Below are 18858 nucleotides of genomic sequence, written 5' to 3'. Positions count from 1 at the left end.
TTCCTGCAGATAAAAAGAAAGAAGATCAGCAGTACATATTCGGTTTATAAATTGACCCATTTCAGATGTGTAGCTTGGTTTTTGTGGGGTAACTAGGTCCCAAAAAGTGGATCAATACCTAAAGCTTTAAAACAAAGAGTTGCCAGAACTTTAGAAATCTGCTGTAGTTTTAATATTTTTCTCATGTGATGAGTGAAGAGTTTTGTTGCCAAATGATCAATTGTACTATTTTTTCTTTCTTTCTGTTCCAGAAAGTAGCAAAGGGAATATTTGGAAGGGTGAAAGTCTCACCCTATATGTCAACCACTATAGATTCTTAAATTAATTTGGCAAAGATTAACTTAAACGACCAGTGTTCATGATTTAGTCAAGATCACTTAAATTAGAACAGATATTCATATAGTTTCATGAATATAGAGTCACATAAAACTTAAAACTACTGAAAGAAGTGTTTATGTTTTATTACTTGAACATCAACGTAGAGTGTGGCATTTTTGCCACTAGATTAGACAGAATGTTATATTTTCACCAGACAAATCCCCTGTGTCATAATGACCTTGCAACGTAGCTGTTACAGGGTCACATTGTACATAATTCACCAGTAAAGTACATCTGACTTTTGATTTTGAAATCAAATATTCTCCGTTTCCAGTTATAAGGACTGTGATCGGTGATCTCGAGCCTGATTGGGCGAGTCCTGCTGTCAGTGTGAAGGCTATATTTGGCTGAAAGGTGTGCAGTATGATTATACAAGGAAAATGATATCTGTGATTACAAATGCAAACCAGTGTCATCTGTTTCTTGGAAATGGAGCCTGCTGCGATCACCTCCCCCATGCAGCTGAAAAAGCCATCCTGTAAACCCACATGAAAAAATTGTCCCTGTTTCAAGCTATAGGACATATAAAATAGACAAGAAATGTTGGCCATGATTCCTAAGTATCAACATAATTAAATGTGAAAGGATTATTTTTTTCTCCCCCTCACCTTTTGTAAAACTTCACAAAAAAAGGAGGTGACTCCCAAGAAACCACACATTAAAATAAAACATTTTAAAAGTTTATTAAAACAAGCATGAGAAGCCTACTGGCAGTCTGGCTGTGAGTGGTAATATACGTAATGTAATAGTGAGTAGGAACTATTTAAACGTTCCGGAGGGAAGTAAGAAGAACGCGACACTGTTACTATGGAGACCGTCGCTACATCCGGAAGCTCCGCGCTGTGTGTTTTGTCCGTGTGTTTTTTTACTCTAGTATAAGTTGTTTTAAACTGTATATGTTGAATTTAAGACACAGATAAAAAACATACTATATTAATGACTCGTGTTTGTTTTACAGGTTACGACGTGAACTCTGCATTTCAGGAAAGAAAGAAAGAAAGAAAACATGGACTCTGAGTATATAAAGAAACACCTTGGAGAATGTCTGGCAGAAGGACTGGCTCAAGTGTCCGAGCAGCGACCTGCGAAGCCCATCTTATATTTGGCTCACTGGCTCTACAAGTACAACTCCAACGTTCAACATCAGGCGGAGGTGAGCTGCATTTCCGCTTCCTTGTCAGTAGGGGGAGCACTACATCATTCACTCGACTACAGCGAACCAGGGCAACTGATGAGCTGATTGAAATGAAAAGGCAACAATGTCAACCAATAGTCTTCATTAATAAGTGTATTTAAAGCAAAATGGCCAAAAAAATAATAAATTACCTAAAGTCTCTAAAGCTCAGTCAATAAACAAAAACTATAACCTGGGCACCAGGGATAATAAAACCTTAGCTTTGTGTATACTTACTATAGGCACACATGAAATTAAAGCAATTCCAAGGAGTGTGTTGAACGATAGACCAAATGTTTCTTCTGATTTTATCTCTATAGAATTTTTTCAAGAAAACCTCACAATGTCCTCTTTAGCTGTTTGTGCTCCTGGAGACATACTCGGCTTTATAGGGTGATAAGTGTGGTCATTTACAGGGAGTTTCCTCTGTCCTTGTGTCGTACAAAAACGTTCAACCACATTTTGCTAATATCACTTAAAGACTTCTTTTTTGGACAGATCTTAATTCAAGATATCTAGCTGTTGTGAAAGGTGTGAAAGGAGGGCAGCAACAGACGTACTGACTCATGGCCACACACTCACCAGTGTGAAACTGCTGATACTAACAATACTCATTCTTCCACTGCCACTTACTGTGCATCTCAAGACACTGGAGTTAAACAAAGGTTTTAAGAAGCACTGTAAAGGATGACACAGGCTTAGACAGTCTAAGCTCCTCAGTCTGAGTGCTATAACACTAAGTATCTTGTGGAGACTCTGGCCGTATAAACCCTCTCTTAAAAGAGCCGCATGGAGATATGAAGGAAGGCTACTTTATCAATCCATCCTCAACTGTAATAGTGTCCTCTCTGTAAGTCACAAGCCTTGTTGCCGTGCCACTTTTCCGTTTGCAGAAAAAGGCCCATCTCCTGGAGAAGGAGCAGGCGAAAGCCAGAGAACAGGCTCTGCACAAGGAGAAGCTGAGCGGGGAGGAGCCAAAGATCAGTGAGGCCTTGGAGAAGTCAAAAAAAGTATGTTCTGTGACAAAATCCCTGTAATGTTTTTTGTTGCAAGGCCTGGAGTTTTAATTTCTTCAGTTACTCATAGTTTGTAATATACAGTTAGGCCTAAAATGTTAGATGATCCACTTTTTTTAACCATTTTGATAAGTTGCTGTTTTAAATGAATCACCCCCAAAACAATTGAGAAACGGGAAGAAAAGACCAAAGTTTTTCAAGAGCACAACACCTGATCTCTGAACAGGAGCATACAGGGGTTGATGTTCTGGAGCCAGCGACAGAAGCTGTTAATGACATCACGCCTGTGACAGAGGAGAAACCAAACACACCTCATCCTGAAAACCAGCAGGGCACAGATGAACTCCAAAGTCAAGCTCAGGAAAAAAACACAGAACAGGTGATTAAGTAAAATAGTCGGAGTGCTGCTGCTGCTGCTACTGGCTGTGTCTCTAGGCTGATCATTAGCACGTCTCTCTATTTGGTTTTGATTTATTACCTTTGTTAAGGTGTTGGAGGTGCTGGTGGTGGTGGTGGATATCGCTCCTTCTTATCGCTCCTTATGATACACTTTGTGCATGACGCAACTTGTGTGGTGTGGAAATAGCCATCAAACGAGTGACTGCACGTGGTTTAAAGAGATGGTGTGTCTGCCAGGTCACAAATGATGTAAGCAGGTCAGGATCACCTGAGGGAAAACCAGCAGAGGAGGCTAGCAATACTTTCTCCGAGACCATCAGCAGTGAGTCTGAGGAAGTGGGTGTTGGAAAAAATCAAGAGAAGTCAAGGAGCGATCACGCTGAGGAGAAAAGTGAGGAGGAGCCAAGCGACATAAGTCAAGAAGAGAAGAATGACCAAGATGAGGTTAAGGTGATGAGACACTGTGGTCAAATTACATCTATATAAGTGCACACCTGTGACATGACATCCTGGATGGTTTGTATCACAATGAAATATTCCTAGAAAAGATTATAAAGTGTTGAACAGTGGAGAGGGCTTACGGTTAATGGTGATGTTATTCTGCAGGTGGTTGATCAAGCTGAACCTGCCGAGGCTGACGCCACAGGCAAAGAAGAGGCTGGTGATTTAAAAACAGACATCACAGAGGAACCTGACAACAAACAAAACAACGAATCTCAAGACTCAGAGAAGGTGACGCTGCTGAAATACAGCTCATGTGATTTGATATTGTGACGTGCATGATGGTGTAAAATTGAGAAGATAACTGTCCAGATTAGGGACTGAAGAACAAGGTCAGAGGAGTCAAGGTGAAGAATATACAGACAGGTTTCAGGCTGAAACCTGACTAAAGTGATTAAAGTGACTAAAATGGTTTTCTAAAATCGTATCTTAAGGTTTATAGTGATGTTACTGTGTCTCACAACTGTGCTGCAGGTGGTTGGTCAAGCCGCAACTGATGAACCTGAGCACCCTGACCCACACGCTGCACTTAACAGCCAAGACGCTGATGATTTAAAAACAGACATCTCAGAAGAACCAGGCGACAAACAAAGAAATGAATCTCAAGACGCAGAGAAGGTGACGCTGCTGAAATACAGCTCATGTTGATGCAAACATTTTGAAGATATAGAATGATTGAGCGATACGGACAGAGTGATGAAGAGGAGATTAAGTGATCTGAATTTAACAGGGCAGATTAGGGACAGTAGACTGATGTCAGAAGAGGCAAGGTGAAGGGAAACTTACAGGAATAATTCTTGACTATTGTTTCACCAGGTCAATGAAGACAAAGATGATAAACCCGCAGATTCTATACTGGTAGAGTCGACCACAGACCCGAGAAATGAAGATCTCAAAGGAGAGGAAACATCTTCTCCTGAAGAACAAACAACAGAAACGGCACTGGAGACACAGAACTCAAGTTCTCATGCTCCTCAGGAAAAGGTATCTGATCTACTTTAATCTTCGTCAAACAGTTGTAAACCTTGTCTTGTATACAATGCAGAATATTTCTCAAAAAAACCCTGTAGTGACAAAGGGATAGAGCTATTCTCTTACTGTGAAGAAGTAAGAGGTGTAAATACAAGGCTCAAAGGTTCAGTGCTTCTAACAGAAATATGTTCTGGCCACCTCATCTCAGGCAGAAGCAGACGGGCAACACACAGATGAGTCCATGAGTGATGCAACAGCAGAGGGGGCGATAATAATGACTGAAAGACCATTGACTTCGCATGGGGAACAGGAAAGGCCTTCTGACAAAGATGACTCCATTGAGGAGGTTGACACTTTAATGAAGCCGGTAACAACTGATCTGTTATTTGATCTGTGTATGATTTGTATCAATAACATTCCCACTGACTAAAAAGCCTGGACTAAACTATTCATACTTAACCTCAACAGTGTATTTACTCTGTTTCTTTGCAGGAGGAATTAAAAGAAGCTGAAGACTGATCCATCTTCAATTACACAGTTTATACTAGGTTGAAATAAATACATTTGAATTCAAACCAATGTGTCCCGGAGAGCCCGGAGAACCCACAGAACCAGACATGGGAGAACACAGGGCGTCCCTCAGTTGAACAGAGATTTGAATCCCTGACCGTCTTGTCGTGAGGCAACAATGCTAGCCACTGTGCAGCTGTGTGATAGGAATGAAATGAATATAAAATGTTATCTCTGACTAATAAAATGCAGTTCATGTCAGTAATCTAATTACTATAACTGTCACAGCCGTTCTTCCTCTGAGTCTTTTCTTCTTTTTCTTGAAGCAGAGGGTACAATGTGAAGATTTAACCATTAAGATTAAAAGGCCTGTTATTAATACCAACTTAAATATTGGTAGTTGTGACTAACAAACTCATAGTGTGGCAGCTTTGTAACCAATGTTTTTGTCGCAGTTCCAATTGATATACAATAATTCAAATTTCCTGCCATGGTGGTTTCAAATGTACAAAAGAATCAGTAGTTAAATCATGCTGAACATGTCTTCAGGAGTGGTGGACAAAAATCATAAAATAATGGTGTGTGTGGACAGAGTGAGAGATCTTTCACCCAGTGCCAGCTCACGCATCCGAGCAGCTTCCTCCCACACAGTGACAAACCGTGAAGCACAAAGGCATCGTTTCATTTGAGAGTTTATTTGCAAAGTCACCATCTCTTGGCTCCCAAAATAGCATCATGGTATGAGAGCAATATGAGGAAATAGAGCGTTCGATATCAGGTCCGCTTCCTCTATGGAGTTTATAGACAAACCGTCATTAATACACTCGGATCCTCTTAATTAAACAATCATACCACAAAATGCATTCCTGGCTTCATAGAGAAGGACGCCAGCACACCATTGACAACATAAAGCATTATTTTTCTAGTGACAGAAGCTCCTGTGGTATTCTCCTTGCAGCTCTGAGGACTTCTTCGATGTTTACTTTATCCCCAAACTCGATCTCTCTGTGTTCCAGAAGTATTCCCTGCAGAAAATAGAAACAATGAGGTGGTTTTCTTCCAACAAATATACATATTTTTATGTGATTTATCATGCAATACATTAATTTACTAATAAACACCTGCTCTTCTCTTCCAATGACGAAGACCCCACCGAGGACAAAGCCCTCTCCCATAATATTTCCCATGAAGCCCTTATTAAACGCCCTCAGGCCACTCAACCACACCCCAGGACGAAGGAACGCCAGTAGACCCATCTTCCGCTCAAGGGGTCCATAAAAGCGCTTCTGTAACACAAGCAACTCTCGCGTTATTCATCCAGACCGGAACTGATGGAACTTGAATGACTTTAGTGTATTTGCAACACGGAATTATGCTGGAAAATATTTGGTGATGACACCATTTCCTCCAAATGAAAAAAAGAGAAGGCTGTAGAACAGACCACACAATATACCAATTCACTGCAAGAAAACAAAACAACCTTCTCATCCAAGAAAATCTCCCCTTTCAAGTACGGTCTGAAGTTCTGGACCTCGGTGCCGATGTCCTCCTTCACCACAGCGTACAGAGGGACCCCGAGCTCATCCAGCTGGGGTTTCAGAGAGGACAGCTCTGCAGCCTCCTGTAACAAAAAGCACTCAACAAAGTAAGTTTTAAGATGTTTTACAAAAACACACATTTACAAATCACTGCTACTGGCAATCTGTACTCCACCCATCGCCCTATGTCAGCTGAGATTGTCACAGCACCCCCACAACCCTCATGTGGAGGATAAAGCAGTAGAAGACGGATGGATGGATGGTTAGACTGCTAATTTTTGTAGCCATTGGTCCGTCACCTACAGCATGGTTATAGCATATTATCAAGTGGATGTTGTCTGGAGTCCGTGTACATGCAGATAATTTTATCTCAAGTCAGAGGCTTGATGATAAAAGTACTGGATGCTTCCGACCCACTGCTGAATCATTCCTTTACAAACTCGTGCTGTGGAGATTAACACCTTAGAAATAAGTCACTGACAGTCCTACCAAACATTGATTTCAAAAAGACATGTCATCATTACAAATACACACTATGCACAGACTGTAAAATTCAAATCAACATATGCATTTTAGCTGAGTCATATTTGGGCTGTTTATTTCTTCTTCTTGGGAGAACAATGAATGTGTTACACTGTTAGGGAATTATGTCTTTGAAATGACTCAGCACAAACGTGTCATTAACTAACCCTAACCCTTCATAAACTGTCTAAAATGACTTTATCGCATTAATATCGGTATCAGTAGATACTAGTTTGAGTTTGTGATATCAGTATCGGACACAAAAAAAGTAATATCATCCCATCCCTACACAAAACCTATGACAGTCATTGAGGAAATTGACAGTTTTTATAAATGAAGGACCACATTTTTTAAATGAAATTTCATGAAGTCAGATCATCCCAGGATGTTACCTCTCTGCACAAAAATCATCCAGGCCTCCGTACTGCCATGATGACAGCTCCAGACGTCTCCCACAGAGATTTGGCTCTGATGGTTTTCGGTTCTGACGCAAGGAAAAAATGAGGCAAGAGGGCGAACGGGATTAACTCAGTACACGCACTCAAATTGAACAAATAAAGCTCTGCTTGTGCATTAGCTCAAACATAAACAAGAGTCTTTGAGGTGAAATGAATTACCTCCTGTCAAAGTTTTCAGTTCTGCTTCCTCCAAATGTTTGATGGTGGCGCTCAGCGGCGGTGTCAGAAACATGTTCGTGAAGAAATTCATGACAGCCGTGATGAGGCCGAAGACAGAGGCCGCGACTTCGGCCACGACTCCCCCTGCCATGTTCCTGCTGCTCTGCGCGGTTTCAGTTAATCCATGTCGGACTCTCAGTTGCTGCAACAACAACCACCACCGCGCGACTCCAGTTCCAGCTCAATCCTTCCAGTGTTTGACAAACCTCGGGCTTTTTAACACTGATCACATGACCTGATTAAACACAGCTGCTATTCGGTGACGCTGTCGTCGAGACAGCAGACAAAACTGAGAAATGTAATAAAAATAAAACAACAACAACGAATGCGCCAGCTCACACTGTCTGTCCCTCCTCCTCCTCTAGGTTAAAGATCACTGAATACAATGCGTCATTTGGCCAAAATATCAAACATGGCAACCAGTTTGTAGTGGATAACAAAACAATTGTTGTATTTCATCTGGATTAAAACTAAAGTGAATTAATCAAATCAAATGTTCTATTTTGTCCTCACAGGAAAATACAGTATGTCTTGGGCATAGTTTCTCTCTTTATACCTTAACACAGAGGTCTCAAACTCTAGGCCCATGGGCCACGTGCGGCCCTTCAATCAATTCCACGTGGGCCGCCAATTAAATGTTAGATAATTATGCTTTCATTTTACATCATAGATATGTTTTCTGTAACATATTGTTACGCATCAAATCAAACCCCTTTATTTTTAAATGATGTGAAAAAAGTTGTATCTAGTCTTTCTGAGTCTTTTTTTGTCTGGGTGATTTTTGAAATTGGTCTGAGTTCAGAGGTCTGTGTGTTACTGGAGGACAAAACAGGTTAAACCATTTTTAGTTTTTATTTGTACCTCATGGTCAGTCATTAAAACAGAGGAAAGTGCAAAAAGCCACATATGAATGAGATTTAACAAACACTTGTGATTTAACAAACAAGATTTTGACAGTTAAATATTGTTCCTTATGAGTTTTGTTTGAATTGAAGACCTAGTGAAAAATAGTGAAAACAGAATAAAATTGTGTGAAATGCATATGAAAGAAATGCTTGGAATAAAGTAAATGTAATAAATCAATGCGTCATTTATTGTTATAGTTGTAAATTGCATTAATTATACAGTCATTATACTATTTTTGGCATTGACTCCTCGTCTGCTGCACAACGGTTGTCGGTTGAGTGGCATATTTTTCCTCCAATCATTTGTTCCCAATCTGCTACAATCCAGCCAATCAGCGTGCTCTGGAGGCGGAGACTCACTCATCAAGGGAAATGTTCCAGCCAGGTGAGCGTGGTCATTTTGCGCACCATGGACTCTGGTATGTCCGTTAGCTGATCTAATTTAGCGAATTTACGGAATATGAAATGGACTTTAGGACACAAGGGACACTTTCCCCAACTTAATTGACCGCCGCTTTCAATATGTGTTGTCTTTTATTGTTAATATACATCAAATGAGATACTGTCAGCTGCGTCTTGAAGCGTAAAATGTGTGGTAAGTTGTTGTTTATTTTCTCCATGTTTATTATTTTTAACAATATTCTGTAAAACTGTCGTCTGCGGAGCTCATTGGTTTGTTAAATAAAGGTAATTAAGTGCAGTTTGACTCTGACTGTGGACATTGGTTGGGGGAACCCCCAAGGTGACGCCACAGGGACGTGTATATTATGATCACAGTATAAGTTTAGTGACAGGTTACCATGGTATCGACATCATGTGACGTCCAAACTTTAAGTGGGTCAAGTCTGAGCTAAATAAACCCATTAAATCCTATTTTTAACATCACCTGCAGGCAGTCTTGTACAAAGTACCATAAAGGGATACTAGGGTAAACGTATCTTACCAGAAAAAGTCACATTTAATAATATTACTTAAGTAAAAGTCTTAAAGTATTTGACATTTGATGAACACTGAACTATCAAATGTAATTTTCTGATATAAAATGACAAAGTATTTGTACTTTGTTACATTAAAACACTGCTGGCACTAATGCAGTTTCTATAATGTGGGTTGACTTGGTAAGCAGTGGGATCATAGATGCTCTGCAGCAGAGATTAGTGTGTGTTATTGTGTAGCTGTAGGTGTGTTTGTTTACATACTAACTCTTGGTGTGGCTTTGAGACTCAGACAGGTGAGAGAGATGCATCATGGGCAGGAATGGACCAAAGAGTCAGCCGTCATGTCACAAAGCAGCCCGCATCAGTGAGTTGGAATATTCTGCCATTTCATTTTCAAAAACGTGTACGCGTATTTAAGTGTGGGTATACTGTGTTGTAGTTCAAGAGTGCGGGAAACACGGAGAATACCTTTCCTTCTGTTGTACACAGCTGTAGCCTCCTCCACCTGGAGCTGAGCCCCCGGTGGAGTGTGTGTGTGAAAGGGGACCCTGCCAGCCTCCATGGCTCACTTGTCAGACCCATCCCGCAGGGAGAAGACCCCTGGGTCCCAAGGGTCACATACTGCCACACGCAACCTCTTGCGGAAGAAGGAGCAGCGCCGGCGTGGAATCCGATCCTCGTCGCCCATGGGCCGGGTCATCCTCATCAACTCTCCTGTGGATGGTAAGGAGTAGCTACACTGGCTGATTGTGTACAGTGTGTACTGTATTACTAACACAGACAAAGCACCAGGGATGTTCAGTATGTTGCTCTATGGTTCTCAAACTGTGGTATGCTTCCTCTGGTGGTACTTTGAGGAAAATCATAAATAGAGGGATTTTGACCAAGAGTGCGTAGAAAACAAATACTTTATACAACTTAATCTAATTTCACTATACCAGTGTCTGAAGTATATGTGAGAGAGAGCAAATTAAGACTGTAGTTGACTTTGCTCGGCTTATTTACACCACTGCATTCTAACATTGGTGATAATGTGTTACTTCAAGAGCTCAATATTTTCTCAAGTGGTACCACTGATCTAGCAGATGCACAGTTTTCTGTTTTGAAATTAGACCTAATTTACTTTTAGTTAACCATCCTCATCATCTTACATATTAAAACATACCTACCTGATCAGTGTTCCTGCATATGATCACTATTAAATTAGCAACATTATGGACAATGGCAGGAAGTAAATTATTATTATTTAACACAATAAAAAACACAATAAACACACTTTCTAAAAGAAATTCTGTGCAAATGACTTAATTATCAAAAAAATTACATTTGGTGCATTTCCATCTATATTACTGTAATTATTGATGGATTGCAGTCATTGTTAAAACTAGATGAAACGGAACAATTTTAACCCACAAAATGCACATGACTTTGTAGTTTGTTTTTTAAACTCGTGCTCTCTTGTGGCCTCCACCAATAGGAGGACCAAAATTATGCCTGCACAGTCTGCACACTGATAATTGAACGATTATGAATTATGACCATTTTGTCTTTGTCATCTGGAAGTTGTAGAAGCGTATTTTGCTGTCATTTTTAGCTATCATTTACACTCAATTCTTCAATGGGAGGGAAGAATAGACCCACAGGAACTGTTGCTTCAAAGGCAGAGAACAACATTATATCGGTTTGTCACATAATCCTTATCCTTGTTATATTTTTAGGTGGAGATGACAGCGAGGACCTCCATACCATCACAGTGGATAAGAGTGTGGATGGAAAGCTTGGCTTCAGCGTGCGCGGAGGCTCCGAACATGGCCTCAGCATCTTTGTCAGTAAGGTGGAGGACAACAGTACAGCAGGTAACATGACTTACTACATTTAGGTACATAAGCAGTTAATTAAATGCAGTCACTGACCACTTGCTTGTGACGTATACTGAGTTTGCACTCTTGTTTTTAATCATTTGTTTTTCAAAGAGGAGGCAGGCCTTCAAGTGGGGGATAAATTGGTGGAGGTGAACGGGATCAGCCTGGAGAGCATCACCATGAGCAGCGCTGTGAAGGTCCTGACGGGAAACAACAGGCTGAGGATGGTGGTGAGACGTGTTGGCAAAGTCCCCGGCATCCGCTTCTCCAAGGAGAAGACTACCTGGTAATAAAGGATTACTACTGGATTTATATCAGATTCTGACTGAATGTGGCTCTGGCTGACTCACGGTCTGTGTTGTGATCGTGTTTGTTTCTCAGGGTGGACTTGATACACAGGCGTATGGTGGTGGAGGAGAGTGGGCGGACACCTTCAGAGGCCAGCTCCGGCAGTGCCCTCCAAAGGATTGTGCACCTTTACACCACCTCCGATGATTACTGCCTTGGCTTTAACATCCGTGGGGGAAAGGAGTTTGGTCTGGGCATCTATGTCTCCAAGTATGTATCTCTGCTGAGGAAAGTGAGAGACGTGTTAACAAAGCTCACATAGAGAAGTTAAAAGATGATGTGAATAATGATCTTTAATAACACTTTACTCAAATAGACAGAAATTAGAAAGAAAGCTTTCTTGTTTCTGCTTTTGACCACCCTTTTCTAACTCACTCTGGTCTCAGCCTTTTTGTGTCTTAATACCTAAATTCATATTTTTCTGTGTTTGATGATTTGTCTGTCTCTCCGACACAGACTGGATCCTGGTGGTCTGGCTGAGCAGAATGGAATAAAGATGGGGGACCAGATCCTGGCTGCCAATGGTGTGAGCTTTGAGGACATCAGCCACAGCAGTGCTGTGGAGGTGCTGAAGAGCCACACACACATCATGTTGACCATCAAGGTGAGCGCGTTGTTGTATTACCCTTAAAAAACATTGCGCCCCTGAGGTTATGTAAACTAGGTATGTAGTTTAAGGCTGAAAACTGAAATTAAAGTGGTTTATGAAGAAATCCCTTGTGGATCATCTTAAAGGTTTTGTATTTAAAATGGACATAATTACATTGGAATTTAGAAATATTAGATATGTTAGAAATTATTTTTAAAATCTGATGTCTGTAATCCTTTTGTACATTGTTCAATTCTAATTGACCAGTTTAGTCTAGAACAGTAAATCCACATTAGCATATAAGTATAAAAAAGTATAAAATGAAGGAAAATGTCAAAACCTTATACAAAGGAATGTATTTTTTTAAAAAGATTGTCATCACTGACTCATACTATGGGGCAAAATTATAGTATGAACAGGATGTACTCAATAAACTGGACTATTGTATCTCAATGGGATCTTCCTGGCTGAATAAAGGACAAATAAAAATAAAACAATAAGAAAGATAATGGTAGCAAAACTAAAAATTGGTTGTTGCTAATAAGGTATATGTTACAGATAAAGAAGTAGAGCCTCTTATCTGACTGTTGTTCGTACGAGTTACATCTCAGTTGAATGCGAGGCCGTTTGGTGTTGAATTCAGTGTGAACGATAAGCTGAAAAGGCTGTATCACATTCCATCACGACTCTTTTGTTATTAGAAAGCATGTTCGTCCTTTCATTACTGCCTCGATTAAATGGCCTGACATGCATTAACTTTGTGACCCGCTCTCTGCCCTTCATATTTTATTCTCCCACTCAAGAAAACCGAACACAAACTACACGAGATGCACCGCTACACAGTGGCTGTAACGGCGGTGGTTTGTGTGGCGGGGCTGACAGCTGGCATGCAGTCGTAATATTCCTCACTCACTTTACTTGTCGGAGCTTGGGTTTCGTGCTGTGAAAAATAGCCCGGCCGTGTGCATTATTCACCAGGCAGCTGGGATCAGGTGCTGATCAAAGCATGGGGCCCGTGTTTCGTGTGTTTTGGTATCCCTCGCTTTGTCACATGGAAACTAAAAGAGGCACCGGAGTTAGAAAGCATCCCAACTGTCAGAGGTTACTAGAGAGTCAACAGGGGCAAACACGGTTCCCACCCAAGCAGATGTGGTGAATGTGGTTGGATTTCTATGGCTCTAGGGTTACTCTTTATCAAATATAGCGATCCCATAAAAATTTCAAGGTTTCTACTGTATCTAATTTGCATATCTGTGGCCATATCTGTGCAGGAAGCAGGACGATACCCTGCCTATAAGGAGATGGTGGCAGAATACAGGTGGCTCAATAAGTGTATGTATCTGGGTTTTGTTGTCCAGCTAGAGAGCTAACGTTGTGGCTTTGTTTACTCATGTTTTTGGTATTTACTTTGTGAATAACAGACATTGACATGTTTTCCTCCCTAGTGGCCAATGGCACTCAGAAATCTTCCTCCCAGGGTTCAGAATCCAACTCCTCAGCCTCGTCTCTGTCGTCTGGGACTCCTGTCAGCTCTTTGAGCGGCCTGTCTCAGGTCATGTTCCCTCCCAGCCTGCCGTTTGGCTCAGACATGGTGGATGTCAGCATCTCCACTGAGGACCAGAGGTCAGGGTCATCTGGTTCATTTCCATTTATCATCTTCAGGAAATAATAGAACCAAATTAAACTGTTATAGTTGTTTCACTGATCAAATGTAGTTTTAATGTCCAGGTTTGAGTCTGAGCGAACAGAGACTGCCATCCAGACAGACCTTCCTTCTCAGAGGATGGGTGCAGAAACCACTCGCAGCCTGGGACCAACCACTCTGCTCAGAGACACAGTGATCGGTGGAGAGGAGGGCAAGGGGAGCAGAGAGTCACCCAAGACAGCCATGCTGCTGGCTCTTAGCAGGCCAAGTCGACCAATCACTCGGTCACAGAGCCAAGTCACTGTGGCGGGTGAGGCAGAGAATGTTGTCAAAGGCCGGAGTGACTGAACTGCAAGTACTGACGCACTGTTCGTATTTCCATCGTAGAAGCCACGCAGAAGAAAGAGAAGAAGCAGAAAAAGAAGGACCCAGAGCAGAAGAGCACACTGCAGCGCTCAAAGACCTTTGTTAACTTGTTGTTCAAGGGTGGACACAAGAGAGACACGTCCAGGGGACGCTCCAAGTCCCCGTCTACAAAAGGTAGCTGTGATTCCCTGTATAAACTACACCTTGTGCTCAAAATCACACAAATAGGAACAACCCAGTAAAGGGGGGGGGGGTTGTTCTTGTTTCCAGAAGGTCGAAAGCAAATGCCAAATTCAGAGATGCTTGGGGTAGTGGAGGACATGGCTCGTAGGCTGCTGACTGAGGAGGAGGTGTCTGCTGTGATGACGTCGTGTCGACGGGTGAGAGATTAAATTCAGTCAAGATTTAAGATGCACTGTGGATTTTAGTTATGTTGATCTGCCCTAGAAAGGAGTCTTTGTGTGGGTTTACACAATTTACCACACATTTTCCACGTCTCGCTGGAAGCTCAAGTGCTGCTCTGATTATTGCATTTGCAGTACACAGCCGAGCGGTCAGTGGAGAACTTGATACGCCACCTGCTGGCCGTGCTGGACCGGCCCGAAAAACTGCTTCTGCTGAGGGAAGTCAGGTAAGAGAAACATAAATGAGGAATAATCACTAGTTATTTACTCACCTGCTGATGTGACAAAGGATAACCATGACCTGTAGCTGGAGTACATGAATATAAAAACAACTTGTTTTCCAGAATGCTGCTTCCACCTCACGACCTGAATGCATTCAATAACATGGTGACTCCGATAGAAGTCGAGGCCTATGATATCCTCAAGTATCGCTCAGGTGGATATGACACATTCTGAATTTGTGACATTTCTTAGCAGCAATGTGTGTTTCTCATTTCTACAATTGCTAAATATACAGTAAGTGTCTTCTTATTTCACCCCGTGATTCAACATCCATTTTTATTTCAGTTCGAACTCCTCCTCTTCGCTCTCCCATGTCTGGTCGAGCACCCAAACGACGCCTCATCACTCCCATCCCAGGTCAGTGCCTTTCACCTCCTCTAGAATATTAGTTTTCAAGTGTAATTTTGATACGAGGCTTGTGATTTATTATATTTAAAAGCTGCTTATGGAGATTTTTTTGAAGAGGGAGAAACTCTCGATGTGTTCCAAGTGATAATTCCACTTAAAAGAGAGATGGCATGATAAAGATGATCCCTCAGACAACTGAAGCTATCATTATTGACCTTTACTGTAATGAACTGGCGTTCCTACTTTCCAAAACCACAGCCTGGGTTACAGAAGAAAGGATGGGTGAATTAATATCTTTTCTCACTAGATTACAAAGGAGGCTTTGAGCTACACAGTGCTGAGGAGGTGGAGAAGGAGAGCCATCTACTGGGGGAGCTGGAGAAGCTCAGTCTATCTGGAACCCATCGGACCAGGGAGCGGCCGCACACTACTTCCACATCCTTCACTCCTCTGCTGGACATACCTGTGGACGGATACAACACAGAGTTCAAAGAACTTGGATCCCGCTCCGCGAGCACCATGCTCCCCAACTGGCTGCTGGCCCGGAGCAATGACTCCCACCCTCCTCTCCGAACAGACATCGGCACCATTCGCTCTGTGCACTTTGACGAAGTGTCACTGCACTCTTCCTCAGACAGGGCCGACTCAGAGAGAGGACGCTCCCCATTCAGAAATGGTCACTCTAAAAGCAAAAAGGAGAAACGTGGAGAGAGGAGTAAAGAGACGGTGTTCACGCTGCAGAGTGCCGCTCGCAGGAGTCGGCCTGCGTTATCGCATGTGTTTGGTTCGAGTCCACATCAGCAGGTCGGGTGTGAACACATGAACAGCCATCAAGCGTCTTCTGAAAATGGACTCAACGGTTCGGTCACTGAGCAGGAGTTTGAGCTCAAAACTGTCACCATCTCCAAGACCAAACAGTCACTGGGTAAATGTGTTTGACCTTCTCTTAAATGGATACAGTTGGTTGAGAGTTAACGGTCAGTTTGAGGTCTGTCTTCTATCCAGATGTTGAGAAGCAAGTTGGACTGCAAAGTAATCACAAAACAACATGTAATTTGTATTTACAGCTATATGTGAAACCTGTTCACTTTAAAGACTAAAAATATTAGATTACCAGTCATAGGAAGTCACATTTTAAAGTGGCTCAAACAGTAAATGAATATATTCAGCAATCCTAACATTCCACATGCAGTTGACTGTTTCTCCAAACTTGGTGACAATTTTACTTTTCAAAAAATGCATCACTGACTCCCACTGTTGTTGTTTTTGTGCTGCAGGAATCAGTATATCTGGAGGGATGGAGTCGAAGATTCAGCCAGTGGTGAAGATTGAGAAAATCTTCCCTGGAGGAGCTGCCTCCACCTGTGAAGTGCTCAAGGTAACAGCTGTCACAGTCACTTTTCTCTTTCATTTTTAGACTGAATTAATGATCATTCTTCCTTTAACTTTTAAAATATAACACTCTGCTACACATTTCGACTACTTCTTAATGGTGTACAACAATAATTCCTAAATACATATAATTGATTCAGTTAGACCTGAATAAGCAGCAAAAATATGGACGTGTACACCTATTATGAACTGTTTACTCTCATTATATCATTTTATAATTTAGATCATAGGTCAAAAGTATTTTTGTACAGCCCAAAATACAATTTATACAATTACAATTAGACCATCAATCTAAAGCTATTGAGGAAAAAATTTAACTATTTTTATGATTTTGTTTATCCATCGCCATATCTGACTTAAACTCCTCCCTCTTCAATGTTAAGGCTGGATTTGAGTTGGTGTCTGTGGATGGAGTTACCTTACAAGGTGTTACACATCAGCATGCCGTGGACATCATCCGAAAAGCCTTCAGCAACAAGGCCAAAGACCCCATGGTGTTTGTGGTCAAAGTCCCTAAAAACATTTAAAGAGACTGCTCATTGTGAATGTGGATGAATCGTCTCTGGTGATTTTAACAGAGGCAGGAAAACCTGAGCACGGCTGAGGTCAGGTATGTTTTTATTGCCATTCATTTTAACGTGACGACATGGACACCATGGCTGTGGAGAATGAGAGGAATGTTGTCATGTACGAGAAAACGGCAAAAGAGATCCTCACAAACACTCGATCATGATAAATGTTGCTCCTGACGCCTTGATGTCACTTCATCAAAACCCAGGAGCCAAGATCGTCGCTTTCATTTTACATTTTATGTTGTAAAAACATTCATCAGTGTACCGAAGATGTGTTTTCAGCAATGTCTGAGCTCTTTAATTAAAAAAGAAATTGCAGGATAACAAACTGTAACTTGAGTGCCTTCAAAAACACTGTGGACTGTTTGATGTTTGACCTGTAGAAGGCAGACGTGAGCCGTGCACAAACATTTCTGTTAATGAAGAATCCCAGTGTAATCCCAGAGCACAAACCTACATTGTCTAAATGTAAACAAGCACAGGGCTGTTAAGTAAATAATCCAGGTATAAGGTCTGTTAAACACACCTGAAAAATAAATCTCCAGTTATATTACAAAAGCTTGTAGGACTTTTTGAACACATCTCCATGTACCACAGGCAGCTTTAGCATTTTGTCTTTTTTAATTAAAAACATAGGTTTGTTCAGTAAATGTACAGCATGAAAATATACATTTAATGTCTTTATACAAATATTGTGGATTATAAAATTATACTACGGAACCAGAACAAACATCCACACCGACATTAATATACAGGCGTTGTATCTATACTGTAGGAGCAGAGTATACTGTGCATTGCTTTGGTCTATTCACAGTGGCTATGTTTTTATTCTTTTTTTTTTTTTGAGATAGAAATACATCTCTGGAATGAAACTTAATACTTCTATGTTTAATTACAGAGAGGATTATAGTTCAAATCAGCAGTGATAAGAGGAACAAGTGTTCTCATTGTAGTGTCGTGAAATACATACACGTGAAACACAGACTCTAATTTTAGAAGCTGCTGAAAAATCGTCACGTCAATGTCCAAGTAGTTTTTCGACTTCACACTCAAACATCATTCAGTGCATGGAAGACACAAATCCTACAAACACGTCACACTAGTCACATGTGCATTTCTGGTTGAGTGGACAAATATAACTTTGGCCTTATATTAGCAAATTATGGGACGGAATTTAAAACACTAAGTGTGAGCTACTGTATATGGAGGCTATATTAAGTTTATCATGGTGTACACAATGGTTGTGATCTCCCTTTTTTGTATGAGGCTTAAGTGTGCTATTTTGAATATCAATGTCGGGACTGCACATAACACGCATCTTTCTTATCTGTATGTTTATCGTGAGGACCTGCAACACTGATCACTCAAGTTAGAGTTTTTATGCAAGGAAAAGGAAGCTCTCGTCAGGTGACTGTACCCATTGTAAAATAAATTAAAACTATTTTGAAAGGAGCAGTTTACTGTGTTATGAGTGCTACTGTGTGTAAATAGTATTGAAATAGTTTGAGAAGCCAAAAAAA

The 18858-nt window shown here is 41.2% G+C and overlaps 3 protein-coding genes across 5 annotated transcripts; 2 read left to right on the top strand and 1 right to left on the bottom strand.

The window, feature by feature from the left end:
• Positions 1-1179: 1179 nt before the first annotated feature.
• Positions 1180-5220, top strand: LOC122759080 (cilia- and flagella-associated protein 251-like). 3 transcript variants are annotated; one of them, XM_044013599.1, is made up of 10 exons: positions 1180-1229; positions 1337-1531; positions 2446-2562; positions 2795-2947; positions 3205-3417; positions 3574-3699; positions 3943-4086; positions 4285-4452; positions 4649-4807; positions 4933-5220. In XM_044013599.1, exons 2-10 carry the CDS (start codon positions 1385-1387, stop codon positions 4957-4959), a joined length of 1254 nt encoding a protein of 417 aa, XP_043869534.1. In that variant the 5' UTR covers positions 1180-1229; positions 1337-1384; the 3' UTR covers positions 4960-5220. The 3 variants fall into 3 exon arrangements, with proteins under 3 accessions (XP_043869534.1, XP_043869533.1, XP_043869535.1); XM_044013600.1 differs by having other exon boundaries at positions 1216-1233; XM_044013598.1 differs by having other exon boundaries at positions 1201-1531.
• Positions 5221-5629: 409 nt separating this feature from the next.
• LOC122759081 (peroxiredoxin-like 2A) lies at positions 5630-8047 on the bottom strand. Its single transcript, XM_044013601.1, has 5 exons — positions 7628-8047; positions 7403-7494; positions 6431-6571; positions 6072-6236; positions 5630-5975 (listed from the first exon to the last, which is right to left on the bottom strand). The coding sequence occupies exons 1-5, from the start codon at positions 7776-7778 to the stop codon at positions 5865-5867; spliced, it is 660 nt and encodes a 219-aa protein (XP_043869536.1). The 5' UTR covers positions 7779-8047; the 3' UTR covers positions 5630-5864.
• Positions 8048-9625: 1578 nt separating this feature from the next.
• LOC122759253 (PDZ domain-containing protein 7-like) lies at positions 9626-18787 on the top strand. Its single transcript, XM_044013970.1, has 17 exons — positions 9626-9894; positions 10020-10253; positions 11249-11386; positions 11504-11678; positions 11774-11950; positions 12197-12344; positions 13601-13661; positions 13775-13952; positions 14058-14284; positions 14362-14514; positions 14611-14720; positions 14880-14971; positions 15089-15180; positions 15312-15383; positions 15682-16299; positions 16652-16752; positions 17150-18787. The coding sequence occupies exons 2-17, from the start codon at positions 10091-10093 to the stop codon at positions 17291-17293; spliced, it is 2649 nt and encodes an 882-aa protein (XP_043869905.1). The 5' UTR covers positions 9626-9894; positions 10020-10090; the 3' UTR covers positions 17294-18787.
• The last annotated feature ends 71 nt before the right edge of the window (positions 18788-18858 follow it).

The sequence above is a fragment of the Solea senegalensis genome, linkage group LG18 (genome assembly GCF_019176455.1).
Source record: "Solea senegalensis isolate Sse05_10M linkage group LG18, IFAPA_SoseM_1, whole genome shotgun sequence".
NCBI lineage: Eukaryota > Metazoa > Chordata > Actinopteri > Pleuronectiformes > Soleidae > Solea > Solea senegalensis.
This window is presented reverse-complemented; position numbering and strand designations above follow the sequence as displayed.

What these genes read in the sequence shown, in the direction of transcription:
- LOC122759080 (XM_044013599.1), top strand. Translation starts at nt 1,385, where the DNA reads ATGGACTCTGAGTATATAAAGAAACACCTTGGAGAATGTCTGGCAGAA. An exon ending in ATGACCAAGATGAGGTTAAG is followed by an intron (nt 3,418 to 3,573) that starts GTGATGAGACAC and finishes GTTATTCTGCAG; the next exon opens with GTGGTTGATCAAGCTGAACC. An exon ending in CTCATGCTCCTCAGGAAAAG is followed by an intron (nt 4,453 to 4,648) that starts GTATCTGATCTA and finishes ACCTCATCTCAG; the next exon opens with GCAGAAGCAGACGGGCAACA.
- LOC122759253 (XM_044013970.1), top strand. Translation starts at nt 10,091, where the DNA reads ATGGCTCACTTGTCAGACCCATCCCGCAGGGAGAAGACCCCTGGGTCC. An exon ending in TCCAAGGAGAAGACTACCTG is followed by an intron (nt 11,679 to 11,773) that starts GTAATAAAGGAT and finishes TTTGTTTCTCAG; the next exon opens with GGTGGACTTGATACACAGGC. An exon ending in ATCTCCACTGAGGACCAGAG is followed by an intron (nt 13,953 to 14,057) that starts GTCAGGGTCATC and finishes TTTAATGTCCAG; the next exon opens with GTTTGAGTCTGAGCGAACAG.